This window comes from Citrus sinensis, chromosome 7, assembly GCF_022201045.2.
Source record: "Citrus sinensis cultivar Valencia sweet orange chromosome 7, DVS_A1.0, whole genome shotgun sequence".
NCBI lineage: Eukaryota > Viridiplantae > Streptophyta > Magnoliopsida > Sapindales > Rutaceae > Citrus > Citrus sinensis.
The window spans coordinates 19398662-19415913 of record NC_068562.1 but is presented as its reverse complement, the minus strand read 5'-3'; the positions used below and the strand labels follow the sequence as shown (position 1 = coordinate 19415913).

The following is a 17252-nucleotide window of genomic DNA, read 5'->3' as shown; positions in this document are numbered from 1 at the left end:
TTATTTGACAATCTAATACCCCAAGCATGTTTGGTAAACTCGTGTTAAAAGAGATTATTAAAAATCTTATTATGAAATAATCTATTTTTGAAATGATCCTAAAAAATGCTAGAATCAATATTCTAAAATATGATTTTTTTTAAAATTTGATTATTTAAGATAAAATATCTAAAATATCCTTTAAACTATTTAATTTCAAAATTACCCCTCTCATTTCAAACGAATACTCTTCGCATCTCTCTTGATCAAATTCATCTATTTCCGAATCTTTGTCCCTCATAACACAATCCTTATCTCTCTCTTCTCTTATTTATGCTCTCGTAAGGCTTCTTTGATTCACAATCTCACCCTTAAGGTGACAACCGATCTTCATCTCATTTTTTTAATTATTTATCAATTAATCTTTCATGATTTTTTAAACTTTACTGTATACGTAAACGAACATAAATTTGAATTTTATTTGGTTGTTTTGATTTTTTTTTTAGCAAAATTTTTATTTTCTTTGATTGGATTATTGATTGTGCCGAATCTTGGTAGTTGCTTTAACCTAGGGTTTTGGGATTGTGTTTAGGATCAATTTTGAGAGATCATGTTCTATTGTGTTTGGGATTTATTTTCTTTTAATCATGTATGATAGGTCGGCCATTTTTATTGTCTGATTTTTCATGGAGTTATGGACTACAAGTAGGGGCGAGCATCTGGTTTGGGTTGAACCGAACCAACCCGAATGGAATTTAAAAAGTATTTCGGTTTTTGGTTCGGTTCGGTTCGGTTTGATTATAAAAACCGATCGGATTTCTATTCGGTTCGGTTAAAACCGAACCGAACAATAAACCCGATCGGTTATATTAGAAAAAGAAAAAAAACCTAAATTTCTAGCAATCAAACCCGATCCCCCTCAAAATTAGAAACCCTAAGCTAAGCCTCATCTCTCTTTACTCTCAATTCTCATCTGCCGTCGGCCACTCAACCGCACCACGCTGCCACCGGTCGTCATTCTCGGCCGTCAATCGCGTCTTGTCAGTGGTCACTTTCTCGCAGCACAGCGGCTGTCGACCTTCACTCTCGTCTTCTTCGGATTATATTTAAAGGTTTGTCCTTTTTATTTCTTTCGTTCTTGCTTCTCTTGGCTTTCTTTCTTCTGGGTTTGTTTCTTTTTCTTTTGATTCCTGATTCTTAGTTTGCTGTAGAATATTTTGGGTGCGTAAAATTTGTATGTTTGTTGGTTGAGAATTTTGATATTGTAGCATTTTGGGCTTAAGATATATTCTTGAAAATTTTATGGGGTTTTCTTGTTTTGTGCTTATGTAATTCTTGTGATGGTGGTGTTTTTGGCTAATCACTTTTTATTTATTTTTCCTTCTTTTTGAGATTTGGCTTTCTAAATTTTGCATGTTCGTGTTGCTCTCAAATTTGAGCTTGGGATTGAGGATTTTGAATAAAACAGGCTTGAAAACCTCATGTTTTGGACATATACTTTGCAAGGTTGTTGGATTGAATATATTTTTATTCATTTTTTTAGTGTGATTAAAACTGTTCTGGGTGTTATATTCTGTATTTCTGTAGAATGAATACAATTTGACCTCAAATTACAATCTAAACCGTTATTGAAACCGAAAACCCAAACCCGAATCTGAAACCGAACCTGAACCGAATTTAAAACCGAACCTTATCGAACCGTAATAGCTTTTCAAACCGTTTGGGTTGAATTCTCAAACCCGAACGGATTGTAAACCGAACCGAAAAATCGGGTTTCGGTTCAGGTTGTTCGGGTTTCGGTTTGGGTTACAACCCATTCGGGTTCGAAACAAAAACCCGAACCGAACCGAACCGGATTACCGAATTTAATTCGGTTCAGTTCAGGTTGGATTGGATTGAAAATACAAGTCAAGATTTCGGTTTGGATTCTAATTCGGGTTACAACCTCTTCCAAAATTTAATTCAATTTCAAAATGAATCAAATCCCACCCAGGCAGCGCCTAAAATTCCGAAATCAAACACCAGCCCAACTCCAGATGCAAAAATGAAAGCAAAAATGACACCAAATGATAGCATATATAATACATTAATACCCATCACTATTAACACTCAATACAACAAAAATTTCAATGTTAAGAAACCAAATCAGGAACAATTACAACCAATCGTTACACAAGAGAAGATTGAACAGTTTTAGTGCTAGTAATGCCTCTTACCCATGCCCAAAAGAAGACTGATTTACAAACAACCATTCATACACCATTTGGAACTCTGCATACATAAACTTGTGCAGCTGACGACCGTGAATGAAGCCGGAGGCAGTGACGACAGTAGTCGGAGCAGACGCAAGCGATTCAAGATCGGCTCAAGGTGACATGAGCTTGAAGTCTTGAATGAGGAACCAGATCGACTCAAGGGAGGCAGAAGGGCTAGAAGCTGCAAGCCTGCAATGCTGGTGCTCTGAACGGAATCAACAGCGGCAACATCACATGGGTATGTCGTGTGTGAGTGTCTGTGCCCACTGCTACGTGCTAGGTGTGCTGTTGTGGAGCACAAATGTGAAAGCGCAAAGAAGAGGAATTAAGGATTTGAAGGAAAGGAAGCAACGTTGGTGCATGTGTGTATATATATAGGCTAAGCCGATCGGGTTTTGATTTCGGTTCGGATTCAACCCGAATCGAAATAAAAACCGATCGGGTTGCATTTTTCAAGCCGTTCGGATTTCGTACGTTAACCCGAACCGAATTGAATAGAAACTCTAAAATTATCCTTATTTAAATAGGAAATAAAATAATTAATTTTAAACAGATTGTTATTATTATTATTACTAATAATGATACTGAGATAACAAAATAAAAAATCAAGAATATAAAATATTTATTTTATTATCAGTTATGATATGTACACAATAAAAAGAATATCTTATGTACATGTTTATGAATGTTTAAATAAATTTTATTTAACATTATATCCAATTTAGACATTTACATTCATACAATAGTTTAACAATAAGATTTACCAAACACGTACACTAGCTTTAAAACTCATAGCGTTTCTATAAATAAGTTTTATCAAACATTTAACTGATAATGTTGTAGTTTTGAAAACTATTACTATTAGATGTGCTATTAAAATAATCAGTTATGGGAAAAAAAAGTTAAATGTTTAATAAATTTTTTTAAAAGTGTTGTAAATTTGTATTTAATAAATCTTACTATTAAATAATTGTAAAAATCTAAATTACCGAAATGGACATAATATTATATAAAATTTATTTACACATTTATAAATATATCATAAAATATTTTTTAATGTGTAAATGTAATAATTGATAACTAAATAAATATTTTATTTATTTGTTTGTTTTGTTATGTCAATATTATTGATAATAATATTAATCTTTAAATTTTTTGATTTTATTTTCTAATTAAATATAAATAATTTTGAATTTTTATAATAAATGCGAGGACATATAATAAATTGTAATAAGTGTAAATTAATTCCCAAAATTAAATTTTAAAAAATTATTTAATTTTTAAAAATTTAAAAAATATTAAAATTATTTTTTAATTTTTTAAAATCACTTTTAACTTTCTAAAAAATAATCGCAAATAACCTCAAGTTATAGTAATTTGGTATCCCATTTTTTGTCCTTTTGTGTTCCAACCATTAGATTCAACTCAAGAGTTGCAAAAGTTACTTCAACGACAAGGATTTAATTGCTTGGTTATTAACGTTGCAGCCCCTCATTTTTTCTAAAAGTTATAAGGAAATGTTAGTTTCCAAAATTTTTACAAATAAGTCCATTAAAATATTTATTATCTTTATATGAATCAAGGGTAATTTAGTAAATGAGCATAATTAAGTATTAAAAATATGGATGGATTATTTTAATTGCTAAAATACTCTCCACATTCATTTACTTAAAATACCAATTGGATTATAATATTGTTATCTTGTGTTTAGTTAAATACATGATTGGACAAAGTTTTATATAAGTTTTGACAATATTAAAATGAAAAATAAATAAATATTAAATAATTAATTGAATGGTAATTTAAGTTTCATTATGGAGTTTATAAATGCTATTTTCAAAATAATAGATTTCTATATGCAAATTTGAAAATTTGAAAAATTACTTATACCTTATCACATATATGGAGTTGAGATAATATTTAGAAAAATAATCTCAATTATTTACTTAATGTGAAAACAAATAAATTGTATAATATCTGTTCTATTACTTAAATTTAAAGTTGTAAAGAATGAAACTTAAATTTAAAATTGTAAAGAATGAATAATAACTTAAATTAATGGATTATGGGAGAATTATCTTTCAAAAAAAAATTAAGATTAACTAACTTTTAAGGCTTCTAACGTAATCTTTTTATCTCGTGTTGTTAAAAAATTAATCCTAGACGTCTCTTTAAGGTAAAAATATCATTATCACATGATAATTTAGTAGATCCAAACTGTGTTATTCTTACTTTACTTATTTATGCCAAACACTATATTATGATTAAATTTTAGTAAAATAAGTCTATCCCACCATCTCTAACCACATTGAGCAAGTTCTAATTGTTTACATCTTATTATAGAAAGTAAGATGCAACTCCTTTCTTATTACATCGGGAAAGAAGAAAACATAAACACAATAGATATCTTTTAAGAGAATGCAAGCATTATTTTTTTTATGAGGTTTTGTGTTTAAGAAATTAATCTAATTTATGTGATTAAAAATCTCTATTTTTTTTTAATATTTTAGAAGAATTATACGTTTGAGAATGAATAAATTAAGATTTAAAGAAAGACGGATTGATTGAGAAGGAGATAGAGATTATAAATTTTTTAAGCATTTTAAAATTATTATATTTTAATTGGGGTTTAGTATATAAAATTATTGAAACTTATAATTTTTTTTATTTACATAAAATAGCAGCGACTGCTGAAGAAAATGTCAAATAAATTTTTTAGAATTTTAAAATTATTATATTTTAATTGGCGCTTATTGTGTAAGATTTTTAAACTTATAGTTTTATTATTTATAGAAAATAATAGGGCTGCTAAAGAAAATGTCAAAATTGAGTGTTTGGTACGACGGGGGCAGCATAGTTTTGTCCTAAGTTATAATCGACTTATAATAATAAAAATAATTGGTCCACCCCTTTTATGATATAAAGAAATTCTATTGCACATACCTTTCGATGCACATTTTCTAAATTACCCTCAGTTAAGATCAACCCACAGCTGGCGTTGCTGCTTCTTCACGTCATCCCCAATCTGCTGCTTATTAACCGAATAAAGGTATTTTCATAGCATCTATACAGTAGTATACACTATACCTGATTATAGGGTCTGGGCCTGAGGTTTACAATTATTAGAGTCATATGCTTAGGGTTTAAATATTGAGATTACTTGGTGAATTGCTGAGTGCTTATCAATCGACCATTCTCTTGTTTTGTTTGTTCCTGTAGGTCGATTCACGATGTCATCTTGGCTTTGTGCAATAAATTTCACAATTCTTTAAAATTGGTTGCAAAAAATGAATTAAAACTTTGTAGTCCACAATAGAGCAGATGGTTGCTTTGTTTATTTTGTAGGCAGAGGCTCGCCTTTTTGTTTTTTTTTTCGAATTTAATGCTATGTTCTACGGAGCTTCAATGACATCAGTTATTCGTGCAAGCCCGGAATCTCTCAAAAGGTGAATATCTCCATCCTATTATTTATTTATTTATTTGTTTGATATACCATCATTTGTGGTTGTTTAAAATGTATATGCTGCATTATCTCTTTTAGAATGAAACAAATTGTTTATTAGTTTGTAAGCAAGGTAATAAAAACTCAGTTGATTTCTTTTATCGTTAGTACCAAGTAAGAAACACAAGTGCCAATTTTTTATGTCATTTGGAAATAATGAGTGCCCTTTGTGCAGGGTCTCTTTAGTATTGTTCTATGGTCTTGTTCACCGTGAGAACGTGATCCCATTGCTGTGTAAAGCCTCTGCATTTGCCCAGTCTCTTCATTTCCAGCCAAGTTATGGGGCACTATCAATACCTGTTGGAAAATGGCTACATGTTAGATACATGAGAAATGCATCAGTTGGGATCAAGGCAGATGGTGAGACTGTAAGGTTTTCACTCAATAATCAGTGTGATGGAAATAGGTTGCCGTTGGAAGAGAAGAAGGGCACTAAAAGAGTGAAGATGTCGAAGAAGGCCAAGAGGAACGAACTCAGGTTCTATCGTCTTAAGGCTAAAAAGAAGATTAATTCTCCAAGTCCAGAAGTTAGGATCAGATACAAACTTGAGAAGGTTGGCAAGTTATTCAGATTTATGTTCTGCTCAAAACATTAGAATTACAACTTTGGCCTCAACATTACCCAATGTATATTAACATGATTTAGCTACTGCTGCTCCAGTATATCTTTGAATTATCATTTTCATTTTTTTGGTTGTTGTTTGGGGGTAGATTTTTGTGTCTGACCTCTTGAATAAATCATGAAAGTTTGTTTCTTGTGAAGGATAGCTTGTAATTTACTTAGTGGGGTTTTGAGCTTTCTCATTGACCTCTCTAATTAATTTATTCATTTAGATTTCTTTAGTTTGATTTATTTTTGTGTTAGTACACCATATAATTATTAGTTTTACCTTTTTCGTTCTTCTATAAACTTTTCAGGCAAAACGTAAGGAAGCATGGCTCATTGAGAAGTTGACCAAATTTGAGCTTCCGAAAGCCCCGGCTGAAGCATATGATCCTGAAATTTTAACCGACGAAGAGAGGCACTACTTAAAACGTACCGGTGAGAAAAAAAAGAATTATGTCCAAGTTGGAAGACGGGGAGTATTTGGAGGTGTTGTTCTTAATATGCATCTTCATTGGAAGAAGCATGAAACTGTGAAGGTTGTTTGCAAACCCTGTGAGCCAGGGAAAATTCATGAGTATGCTGAAGTGCTTGCTCAACTGAGCAAAGGCATTGTGATTGACATCAATCCGAGCAATACTATAATATTTTATCGTGGAAAGAACTATGTGCAGCCAGAAGTTATTTCCCCTCCAGATACCTTATCTAAAGACAAGGTAAATTTCATCTTTTTCTTGTGGATAGTCTTTATCTGTTTACTTGCTGTATTTTATGTTTACTCGTCCTTTTTATCTATGGTCTTGGAGCTGTGAATTTTCATTTTTCTTCCAGATGATAGTTTGATTGTAATACCTTAGAAGGTTTAATTGTAAGACACCAATTTTATACTGAACAGAGCTATATCATTAGTTAGTGTAAATTAGAAGGATTCCTATTGGATAGCAATAGCACAATTTTCCAATCAAAGAAAGACTCGAAAAACATTTGTGCTGATAAATCAATACTTGCAAAAACTTAGCTCTTGAACACAAAGATGCACACTTTCTTTCTTTTTTCTTTTTTCCCCCCTACTCGTTGGGTTAGGTAGGGCATTCTTTTTCGCTTATTCTCGGCAGTTTGTCCTTTTTCGCTTATTCTCTTTTGTCTCTTGCCCCATTTGTCATGAAAATAAAATAGATGATTGAAAGATTCTTGTTTTACAACTTGCTTTATCAAATGAACATAGGCCTCGTTTGGTATTGAGGCGCTGTAACTTTTAAACTAATGTGGAAAAGTAGGTATAACTATGAAATAAAAGTTGATAATGTATAGTGAAATTGACTTTTAATAATTTTGACAAAAAAATAAAGATATCATAGTTTTTCATCATACAAATGTGAGATTAAATTAACTTAGCTTCCAAGTTACAATAACTAGTGTTTGCCAAATACTTTAGGGTGCGTTTGACACATTGAATTGTACTATGGTGTATTGCATTATTTTAATGCTAATGTATTGTATTATGTTGTATTGCATTATCACTGTATTATAACAATCTGTATAATATTTGGTGCTACATTGTACTGTAGTTTTTTTGTGATTAATTTAAATTATATATTATATTAATATTTTATATTATATTAATATGTTTAAATTGTATTAATATTTTATATTATTATTAATTTTAAATTAATATTATTCAAATTTAGATATTTATTATTAGTTATAATAAATTATAATGTAAAAATAAAAATAAAAATATTATATTAAATTAAAAAGTTATATTTATTTATCATTATTATTATTATAAAGCAAAAGCAAAAGCAAAAAAAAAAAACCCTTTAACCCATTCCCATGTTCTTCCAAACGTAGCACTAGCATTAATTTAATGTGAGTAGTATTTTAATACCCCATAATGCAATGCAGCAAACATATCCTTAGTGAAGCTATAGCTGTCCAACCTCAATACCAAATAGGGCCTTAATAGTGAAAGCAGTAGATTGGTAGAAAACTATGATTTCTATTGGATATTTGTGTCTTCACATGAGGCAGGAACATATTTGGGTGTCTATTAAAGCCTGTCTAGGTGAAGCCAATTTCTCTGTGGTTGTGCTCTAATTTACAAATTAGTGCTGAGTGAATATGAAAGAAAAGAGGGAACGCTGAGAAAGAGCGGAGAGATAGAAACTATGGGAAAAGGTAAGAATTAAAATCAGAGATAAGCATAGAAAACTAAGTGCGAAAGTCAATATGTATTGGTCCATAATTATTAAGTCTGCTCGAAAAAGTCGAATCGTCCCCTATATAATTTTAGATACTAATAGAAAATGAAAAGCAAATCATTAAATAATTCAAGTCAAATGTATTCTTTTAGTCATTAGTGTTTGGAATTTGAGAATACGAAGTTAATTCAAGTCCCAAAAATCTCTTGAGTCTTATTTCTTAAGTAGTCCTAAATTGCATGCTATTCTTCCTACATTTCTAGGCCAATAATTGGGCATCTATGAATGCATACAAGTTAGTTTAACTGGTAAAATCTCGTGAGCATGGTATAGTAGACATGGGAATAAGACCCCTACCCACATACTGGGGTTGGGATTTAGTTACTAGACATAGGTGTTCATTTTTTTTTTTTGGGGATAAGAAATTGGAAAATATATTAATAAAGAAGATGTAAAAACAAATAGCGGACAGCTGTTCACTCATAAAACAAGGACTATCACTCCTATATGGAGTATACTCAATCACTCCTATAAAAGGTTAGAATTAGTTATAACTTTCTATTTCAAAACCCCATCCCAATTTAGGTGTATAAGGAAAAAGGATGAATCTTGAAAATCCTTAGAAGCTGAAGCCCCCGGTGAAGTAATAAAACGAACTCTATCCCGCAGTTCCTCAGCATTATCCGCACTTTTCTCCTTAAAAATGTGAACATTTCTTTCCTCCCATCTTACCCAAAACAGTGCTGCCCCTGCACATTTCCAAAGAATTTTAGCCTTTTTTACTCTACCAAAAGCTAAGGGATTCTCCATAATCAGGGAATCACAGGAACCCGGAATGACCCATGAAAAATTAGGGTGCATTTGGTAGTTTTTAGTTTGCTATTTTTCATTTTGTGAAAAGGAAAATGGATAAAACTTGTTTGGTGGGCTCATCTTTTAGGAAAACGTTATAGCAACTAGAAATGAATCATTTCCATTCTTTAAAGTTTGTGAAGGAAACTAGAAAACACCATATTGGCGTTCGCAAATTTTTGTTCTCTGCTAGTGGTCTGACAAATTTGACTTTGTATGATCATTGCAATAAATTTCATGGGTCTCACAATAAAGATGTCTTCTTTACATTATTATAATATATAATAAGAATATAACAAATTTAACATAATTATAAATTGATTTAAATAATCTTAAATATTGTTATGTTATAAATATAATTTATATACACAATAAAAAATACATTATTATTTTAAAAAATAAAAATAACTATTTTTTGGGAATATTTATAATAAATTAAAAACTAATATACCAAAAATATAATTTTCTTTCTAAATAAATTTTTTAATGACATAATATATTTTTATATTTATTATATTACATTATGATATTATATAGACACTTTTGTATTTATTTACTAAAGTATAGTCTATAATAATAAAAGACCATTTTGAAAAAAAGGACACTTTATGACAATAACTCACAAAAAAATATAATGCTACTATAAAAAAAATCATTTAATAATAAGTAATTCTTTACTCTCTCTCATTGTTCCAACTTTTTAAGACAAACAACCAAACATATTTTCATTGTTTTCATTTTCATATACTATTTTTAAAATAAGTTACCAAACACATTTTTGTTTTCAAAAATATCATGTCAAAAACACAATTTTCCTTCTCTAAAACAAATATAGAAAACATCAATTGGAAAACAATACCAAATGCACCCTTAGCTTCTTTGCACAACTTATACCACAACTTTGAAGCCACAAAATGGTGAAGGAAAAGATGGTTTGAAGTTTGTGCTCTTCTTTTACACATCACACACCAAGAAGGAGAGAGACAAAAATTAGGAAACTTTCTTTGGAACACTTCTTCATAATTTAATTGTCCTTGTGCCAAGGCCACAAGTAGACTTGAATTTTAGGGGTAATTCTAACCTTCCAAATCATTTTGAAGTCTAAAAACTCTCCAGCAGAATCATAATTGCACAGCTTCTCAAAATATGACTTGCAAGTATGCTGTCCAGAGACCTTGTCTTTGCCAACTGATATGCCCTTAACTAACTGGGCTTCAATAGCTCTAGTCATCAATCTGTTCAAACCATCAACTGCTAGAGTAAAAAGAAAGGGAGAGAGAGGATCTCCTTATCTAATTCCTCTAGATGCACCAAACTTTTATTTAGGCCTTCCATTTATGAAGACTGAGAAGTTACTGATTGTAGGTGGCCCTTTATCCATTGCCTTTGCCCTTTTTCTTGAAAAACAAGATCAACAAAATTCCAATCTAAGTGATCGCACTCTTTCTCAAAATCAATTTTGATAACCATCCCCTCTTTTTTCTTCTTCCTGCAATCTTCTACAACTTCATTAGCAACTAAAACAGCATTAAAAATCTGGTGCCCATTAACAAGCGCTGACTGGGATGAAGATATAGTTTTGGATAGCACCTCCTTCAATCTCGAAGAGAGAACCTTAGCTATTATCTTGTACAGACTTGTCACTAGACTGATAGGTCGAAAATCTGTGATCTTGATGGAATTTTTCTTCCTGGGGATTAGGCAAATGAAAGTGGCATTCGTGATTTTATTGATAACCCTTTGTCATAAAAGTCATCAACACTTTCTTCACATCTTCTTTGATTGTATCCCAACAACTCTGGAAAAAAGCCAAGGAAAAACCATCTGGACCTGGAGCCCTCTCCGGGCAGCATTCAAACACTGCCTTCTTAATTTCATCTTCATCAAATCTTCTCCCCAACTAGCTTGCCTGCTCTTCTTTAATAGGTACCTAATTTAGCCCTTCAATAAGAGGCCTTGAAAATCCTCCATCTGAGTACGAAATAGAAAAATATCTGATTATTTTAGCTTCTGTGCCAGTATCTTCTTCAATAATGTTTCTTTCCCAAGATTCCAGCTTTTAATGAGATATCTGTTTTTTCTTCCATTTACAATGCTATGGAACATTCTAGTATTGTTGTCCCCTTCTTTAGCCCATAATGCCTTGGATTTCTGTCTCCACATGACTTCTTGAAACAACAATTCTTCTAGATTGTTCATGAATCCTTCCTCTTCTAGTCTGTCAATCTCTTGAATTCTTCTCTCAATTTAGCCTTCTCCTCCCTTGAGTTTCGAAAGACTTCTTTATTCCACCTTTTCAATTTACTCTTGATTCCACCTGACTTTCTCATGAATTTGTCCCATCGAATCCTTCAAACTGCTCTTTCCTCTACCACTCCTCAATACTGCTTTTAAATTGATGACAATGCAGCCACATATTCTTGAATTTAAATGGTAAAGGTCCCCACTGCACATCATTGGAGTCAAGGATAATTAGATAATGATCATATGTAACTCTAGACAAAGTGGACTGTTTTAACACAGCCAACCTTTTCTTCCCATTCAGGCAATAGCAAGGATCTATCTAATCCACAGGAAGCAGAATCAGAGCGAAGATTAGACCAAGTAAAATTAGCACCAAGTAACCCAATATCCTTCAACCAAGATTTGTGAATCAACATATTAAAATTGTTCACGCTTTTAGTAACTCGACCCCCTGGACTTTTCAGAATGAAATCTAACCACATTGATCTCTCCCAACACACCATCTTCGGCCAAAAACTCCATGCGTACCAGCCAGTTCTTCCCAAAAACTATTCCTAACTTCAAGATTATTAGGCCTATAGACTCCAGATAGCCACCAATCTTGGTTCCCTGCTTTCTGAAATTTTTATGGAAACTGAAAATTCTCCTAGGAGAGATTCTTCAACTTTGATCACCCTTGTGTCCCAAGCCACAATGGTGCCACCAACCTTCCCAGATGAGGGAAGATACCATATCCTAAATTGCACCTGAAGATTATCACTCAATCTGTACATGGCCACAGATCCCATCTTCTCTGCTTCCTTAGGGTTATGGTTGATAAAAACAGCTTTATTATCATGAAGTAGCTGCAACTTGTAGGCTTCTTTAAATCTTCTTTCTAGCCCTTTCTGAATTACTTCCCATTTATCATTGGAGTTGTACCTCTTGCAAACTATTGCTCTATCCTACCAACCAAACGTCACACATTCTGCATAGGACTTGTGATTCTGTTGTCGCCGAATTCTTCTTCCTGGCCATTTTAACCTCTTAAAACACCTGCCTGTGGCTTTTCTCTCCTCTAACCAAACTCCATAAATTATCTGCCCATTTCCTCTAGCCTTGAGAGTCCCTGCCTTGTGCAATAATAATTCTTTGTACACCCTTTCCTCCCTTATTCTTGAATATACTGATTATAGAGCCTTGTTTATTTTCATGCCTCTCTATCCACACTTGAACTTGCGTAGAATGATCTCTGAAAATCCTAAAATAAGTTGTCTGACTTGGCTTGAATGTGCTCTAATGAATTTTCTCCCATCCACCTTGCACATTCCATCTACGCTGAGAAAGAGTAATTTCTAAATTTGCTCTTTTCAATTATCTTAATGCTAGCCCTATGATATTTTCCTTCCACCTCCAATACAAAAAGCGTCTGTTCTATCTTAAAATGTCTGATACACATAGATGATGGTGACTAACACCAAGATGGCATGAAAACCAAAATGTGACCGCAACTCTTACAATGAAACTCCTAGTAGATTGCAAAGGAGTTTAGCAAGCATTGCGCTCAGTTGCTTTTTCATATTTTGGTCCAGAAAATGGTCGAGATACTATTATTTGACACGCCTAGAACCGTAAGAGAAGGCATTGCTATCGCTATTATAATCTATTCATAGCTGTTCATGTCTAACACCTTGTATTGTAGAATTATGCATTTATCTCCATATCCACATACAGAGATATGCATTCTCATTTATGGCATGTTTTTACGGTACAATTTACAACCTTTTGTTTCTGCTAACCCATTCAATCTGTTTGGTTCCATGATACTTCTTTTAGACCATTGAACTTAGTTCATTGTAATTATATTATGATTATCCATGTCAGTGAATATCAGGGATGTTAATTCTGATAGAAGATCCTAAGCATGTTCTAAATATATCAGCTTTTTTTTTTCCCCTCTTTCTTTCTTTCTTTCTTTATTATAAGAGTTGACATATCATTACTATGACCTGATGATGTATGTGGACCAACTTAAATTGGGCAAGCTAATCTGTTCTGCTTCAGAGTGCTCATTTGTACGGTCTAGAAATTGGCTTGGTCTGATGGGCATTAACATTTTTTCGTGCAGTTGCTGACTGAATAGTTGTAATACTATTTGTAAATTCCAGGCCCTGGAAAAGTATAGGTACGAGCAGTCCCTTGAGCATACAGGTTGGTTCATTGAAAAGTTGGAGAAAGAGCTGGAAGCATATTATGAGCATGTCGCTCAATACAAGAAAGGGAAAGAGGATGCACAACCTGACTCGTCGGTGAGTCATATTTTTTGTTTGGGTAAAATTAAAAGTAAGGCTATGTTTGCTTGTTGGATAAGAGGTGGGATTAAACTAATTTGAGGAGAAAAAAACTTAATTGAATCCAAAGTCATGTTTGGCTGTCAAGACTACCAAATTATTTGAAAATTCATGGAACTATTAATCTCCATTTTTACGTGGTTCAAATAGGATAGAGTATCTTATTACAATCCAAATTTCCTACTAATGTCAAATTTTTATTCATTAAATTATTTTTAATTCAAGATTAAATATCAAAATTTTACTTCAATAATTTATTTTAACTAGTATGTAATACTAGACATAAAAGTTATTCAGTTATTTATTCAAAATAATAATAAATTCAACAATAGTTATTTTAGTTTCATTAAATTAAATTACATTGCCTTGTCCGAAATTATACCAAACAAAAGATAGCACTAAATAATCCAGTATAGTCCACTGTAATCTAATCCAATCTAATTTTAAAAGTTAATACGATACAATTCAGACTTCCAAATGTAGCCTAAAGGAATAAACTATATGTGGTTTGTTTGGATAAGACAAAAGGATCCTCAAATTTTTATTTTCCCCCTCTATTTAATCATACTGGGAAACCAAAGTAAATATAGAAAGGAAAAAGCAACATGTTTAATGTTATAGCGCAGAAGCATAAACATGTTTAACCATGTTCTCTTGGTTAACTTCAGAGTTTCCGCGCCAAACATTTGTTGTGCTTCTTGAAAAAATGCCATTTCCACTAATGTCTATAGATCTAAGAAAAAGTTGCTACTTGGTTTTAGGATTCTTGTTCCAGAAAAAGAAGAATTACAGAGAAAGATGTAACAACCAAGAAGAACACCACAAGAACTGATTTATGAAGAAAACTTTTATTGAGATAATTATATTTTTGTTGTACGGTGGAGCTCCATTATTTCCCTTTTTAAAGCATTGGAAGAAATTAGGAATAGAGAGTAGCTTAATTACAGTGATTGATTCCTACAATTAAGCTCTTAAAATTATCTGACAACTTATTATCACGAAATCAAATCCTAATGTTTCCTTAAAAGAATTCTAGCCGTTACGAAAGATAAAACTTTATGAAAAAGAAAGTGCCATCTAGTTGATGGCAGAGTCACATTCACATGAAGCTAGTTTCTGTTCCAAGACCTCTCTGTTATACGTGTGGTGATTTTTTATACTTTTTTGAGATTTCATTTATTTTTGTACCTCTGAACTTCTTTTGGATTTCCTTGTTATTGTATCTGATATTCTTACTTTTTTGTGGTTATTGGCCTATTGTCTCACAAATTTTCAAGAATCTTTCCTGCATTTTCATTTCCACAAGGAAATTGTAATTATAAACGTGTGCTTGTTTTAGAAATTCAATATTCATTTTTGAATTTGGACTATTTTTGCCACTGGAGGTAGAATCTTGGGTGTCTGATTATATATTTGTCAAGATTAAAAATTATTGTACTTTGTATGTCTTGCAGGATAATAATACTGGTGAAAAAAACAGATGACATGGCTGTCTTTGCTGGTCAATCCTTTATTGCTACGGCTCAGCAGAAGCTTGTTGGTTAAATATTCTAAACTCCAGTAGATGAGAAAGGACAAGCTCAGTTAATAGTTTAATGTCTGGAGTTACACATATCAGATCATTTCTCTGAACAGTACCATAAAAGAGAGAGCAACGGCAAGGCCATGGACATGCATATACAGTTTTGATGGGATTTTGTTTTTTGAGCATGATCCCAAAAAACCACAAAACTACCTACTTCTAAGAACTTTTTGTGGATGCTATTGTTTAATGAGATTTGGAGGTTCTCTGATGGACTTATTGTTCCAGATTCAGAAAAGGATGATTTTAGTATTAAATTCAGTTTTGAAGCTGGAGAAACCAACAGCAGTTATTCCCCCTAGAGAAAGGGACTCCTGCAAAATGCTCTTGTGCATTTTGGCTCATGAACAATGGTCAAGGGAAAATCTTAGCAAGGCATCTCAGTGTTTTCTACGAGATGCCGATAGGGGATCACTTGATTGAATGTACTTGAAATCTAAGGTGCCTTTTAAGCTCCAACAAATGGAGATTCATAAACTAATAAACATGGTCTGGTGAACAGTCTATGGATACCAGATACATCTGTAAGTGATACTATCCACAGGACACTGGTGCTAAATCCTCCAACTGAGCCATTCAGAACAGATACGTGTTGGAGCTTGTAACCATAAACAGATGAATCTGCCATGTGTAATAGTTGAAACAAGGCTGTGTTTCAACTATTACACATACAAATACTAATTATGTGTAATAGTTGTACCATCCAGAGGATTGCGAATAGTATAAGAGAAGCCGTCGGGAAAAAAGGCAAAAGGGGCAACTAGACTTAAAAAGTTGGTACCCAACAAGATATCTTCGCCTGAATAAGCAAAGGCAAAGAAGCCATGCGAGGATGTCTTCGAAGATAGGAGCAAACATACGGATAATAATATATGTATGTATTTGTATTCGTATGTATTGTGTATCATCCTCTCCAGTATCATCATCTTCGTTCCATCCTGTAGCCTTAGTGGGCCACGGATACTGTGAAGGTGGAGCATAGCTTCTCCAGAATGCCTTCTGACAGTTGCCAGATGCATTTTCTTCTCAGATATGCCATGGCTTTGTAGGCTTGCTCTTCCAGTGTCTGAACACTAGCACGAATGTCCTGTGGATAGTATCAGTTTGTTTGTCAAAGATGTAATACAATCTTTCCTGCTCTAGGTAGTATTCTTCCATCTTTCGAACATCACAGCACTTGTTCTGGAGAAATTGTTTTTCAGCAACTTCTTCTTCTCTTGTGTATTGGCCTAGAAAATCGAATCATCACTTTCATCCCACATGATATGGTTTTATTTGAGACTTCTAAAAATTGTTGTGTATCCATAAATTTTAAAGAATTGGCAAAAAGATCCCTAGATAAAACTTCGCATAATAATCAGACTTGGTCTTACATCTTGAACTTATTTGGACTCAATTTGGATTTAATTTGGACTCAATTTGGACCAATCAAACAGAATATTGACTCATTTTTTTTTGTTTTAGTTATTTAATTTTCATATTTATTTTATATTGTTATATGGCTGGTTTGACCACATAAATTGTTATTTAATTTTCAGTTATTTAATTATTTTACATTTATTTTCTATTGTTAATTTTTATGGTTGGTTCAGCCATTTAAATTGTTATTTAATTTTAATTTTAATTTTTTCTTTTTTTTCACATTTATTTTTTGTACACTTATATTATTTGCATATATAATTTTCATTTTTTTGTGCAATTTT

The 17252-nt window shown here is 32.3% G+C and overlaps 1 protein-coding gene across 7 annotated transcripts; it reads left to right on the top strand.

The window, feature by feature from the left end:
- Positions 1 to 373: 373 nt before the first annotated feature.
- Positions 374 to 16691, top strand: LOC102628680 (uncharacterized CRM domain-containing protein At3g25440, chloroplastic). Of its 7 annotated transcripts, none has more exons than XM_006468095.4 (6): positions 375 to 1091; positions 5580 to 5680; positions 5912 to 6290; positions 6655 to 7056; positions 13785 to 13925; positions 15422 to 16691. In XM_006468095.4, the coding sequence occupies exons 2-6, from the start codon at positions 5622 to 5624 to the stop codon at positions 15449 to 15451; spliced, it is 1011 nt and encodes a 336-aa protein (XP_006468158.1). In that variant the 5' UTR covers positions 375 to 1091; positions 5580 to 5621; the 3' UTR covers positions 15452 to 16691. The 7 variants fall into 7 exon arrangements, with proteins under 7 accessions (XP_006468159.1, XP_006468158.1, XP_006468156.1 ...); XM_006468093.4 differs by having other exon boundaries at positions 376 to 1091; positions 5454 to 5680; XM_025094721.2 differs by having other exon boundaries at positions 379 to 1091; positions 5454 to 5680; positions 5923 to 6290.
- Positions 16692 to 17252: the final 561 nt, after the last annotated feature.